Source organism: Nanorana parkeri, unplaced genomic scaffold, assembly GCF_000935625.1.
Source record: "Nanorana parkeri isolate BGI_ZX_2015 unplaced genomic scaffold, ASM93562v1 scaffold130, whole genome shotgun sequence".
In the NCBI taxonomy this organism is placed as follows: domain Eukaryota; kingdom Metazoa; phylum Chordata; class Amphibia; order Anura; family Dicroglossidae; genus Nanorana; species Nanorana parkeri.
The window spans coordinates 222483-224961 of NW_017306398.1; the positions used below are offsets into that span (position 1 = coordinate 222483).

The window sequence follows — 2479 nt, forward strand, 5'->3', positions numbered from 1 at the left end:
GATGAGTCGTTGGATAGCACAAGCAGAGAAGGACATCTACAGATCTGCTAAAACAGTTTCCAGGCGAGTTACCAGACCATTTCAAAGGGTAATCCAGAAAAACAAAACTCAAAAGTTACTTATTTGCTTTTATTTTCTATGTGTCTTTTTTTAAAAGAATGTTTTATTGTTTATTATATCTTTATTGTGTTTTCAGACTATTTTTGACGCAAATATGAGCTTCGTCCATGTAGGACAAAGCAACAGGTTCATTTTAAAGAAGAACATGGGCAAAAAAAACCTTCCCCTTGCAGTGGGGCTAATCATGCACTGCAACAGTTAAAGGAGAACTATGGGGTCAGGGCTTTTCCCCATAGTTCTCCTTAGGGTAACGGGAGGACACAAACTAGCGTCCTCCCGTCACCCTATCCTCAGTATACTGCGAGCTACAGCGGTCAGCTCACTACACTTCGGGTCGTTTATTCACTCGGCTGCCTACGGCAGCTTAGTGAATAGACCCCATAGTGTTACAGGAAAGGAGCTGGGTTTCCAGTTCTTTCCGCGTTTTCTGGTGTACAACTGGGATCTGGGTCTCTGGAGATTTCTAAGAGTCTTGGGCGGGATAAAATCTCCAGTCCTGGGGCCAGGTGCAGCCAATTGCCAGACCAGACTGTCCAGGTGGCTGATAACAACCCTATTAAGAGAGTGGACAGAGAGGAAGAGGCAGTCAGTGGTGCAGGAGTACATGCAGAGCGTGGGAGACTGTGTGTAAGTGACGCACGTGACACCAAGCTGGAGTCTGGCTGGAGAGGACGAGAGGGCCTGTGGCACACGCTGTGTGTGGGCGAGGCCAGGAGGGTCCGTGGCACATGAGGTGTGTTTGGAAAGGTCGGAAGGACCGTCGTCAACCAGGGAGGTATGAAGCTGCTAGGTGTCTGGCCATGAGCCGGCTGAGGCTCTAACCCTGAGGTGGGACATGATACCGCTGCTGAGCCAAATCTTGGATGTTGCTGGAAGATACACCCTGTTTATGTTTGTTTGCTGAAAAGAAGCAATTTAAGTTGTACTGTTTATTCTCTTCCAAAGTTGTTATGTTCCAAAAAGGCCTGGCTAAGGATCCTTAAATACCCTAAACCAGTGGTTCTCAACCTTTCCAGGGCCGGAACCCCTTGGTAACATTTTCCATGTTGTGGTGACCCCCAATGGTAAAATTTAGGGGTGCACCAATACTAGTATCTGAGTGGGCTCTCAGGTGGCTAGTGGCACTCACCTCCCCTCACTCCTGCCCAATTCCCTCTTTCAGATCCCCTCCGCTGCTGCAGCACCATCTAGGAGAACTGACACTGCTGCACTAGGAGGAGGCTGAGGAGTCTCTTACTTAGCACAGCACAAGGCACATGGCGACCCCCTCAACTGTAGGTTGCGACCCACTTTTGGGTCACGACCCACAGGCTGAGAACCACTGCCCTAAAAGTTACAATGTGAAACATGTATTGATATGGAATTACTCTCTTCTACTCAAACAGGTACATACCATATTCAAATCTTAAGATGAACAAGACTTCCATGATGGAATTCATCCTCACGGGCCTCACTGACAAGACCAAACTTAACATTCCTCTGTTTATAATATTCCTTCATATTTATGTCACGACTGTGGTCTGTAATTTTGGTATTATCACTGTGAGCTGGGTAGACAGACATCTTCACAAGCCCATGTACTTGTTTCTGAGCAACCTCTCCTTTGTTAACCTCATGTATTCCTCATCCGTTACCCCAAAAATGTTGAGAGACTTTTTGAGCCAAGCCAAGGCTATCTCGTTTGTCGGCAGCGCCCTACAGATGTACATGTTTGTGTCCTTTGCGACCATAGACTGTCTTATTTTAGGGCTCATGGCTTATGACCGCTACATCGCCATCTGTAGTCCACTCACGTACAGTGTCCTCATGAATAACATCTTGAGTCTCCGGCTGTTGATTGCTGCCTACCTTGAAGGTCTTCTCACAGCCCTTGTCCACACAGTTTCTGTCTTCCATCTGAATTTCTGCAGGTCCAATGTCATTGATCATTTTTTCTGTGACATCCCACCACTCTTCAAGCTATCCTGTTCTGATATATCGGTGAACCTTGTTGTTCTGGTTGTGTTAGGAGGTCTAAGCACTCTAGGTTGTCTTATACTTATTCTAGTCTCATACACCTACATTGTTCTCACCATTTTGAGGATTCGCACGGCTCGAGGAAGGTATAAAGCTTTTAAAACATGCGTCTCTCACATGGCAGCCGTCACTATCTTCTATGGGACTGTCCTCTTCATGTATTTTCGACCATCTACGAGCTATGTTCTACATCAAGATCGCGTGGCCTCGGTCTTCTACAGTATACTAATACCTATGCTAAATCCTCTGATATATACTCTTAGGAATGAAGAATTTAAGGAAGCTTTACGAGGTTCAGTGAGAGGATTGAAGGGTAAATCGTTTTAACAATGTTCTGGTGACG

At 46.1% G+C, this 2479-nt stretch overlaps 1 protein-coding gene across 1 annotated transcript; it reads left to right on the top strand.

Moving 5' to 3' along the window:
- Positions 1–1530: 1530 nt before the first annotated feature.
- Positions 1531–2463, top strand: LOC108784853 (olfactory receptor 5F1-like). Its single transcript, XM_018553795.1, has one exon. It carries the CDS (start codon positions 1531–1533, stop codon positions 2461–2463), a length of 933 nt encoding a protein of 310 aa, XP_018409297.1.
- Positions 2464–2479: the final 16 nt, after the last annotated feature.

What these genes read in the sequence shown, in the direction of transcription:
- LOC108784853 (XM_018553795.1), top strand. Translation starts at nt 1,531, where the DNA reads ATGAACAAGACTTCCATGATGGAATTCATCCTCACGGGCCTCACTGAC.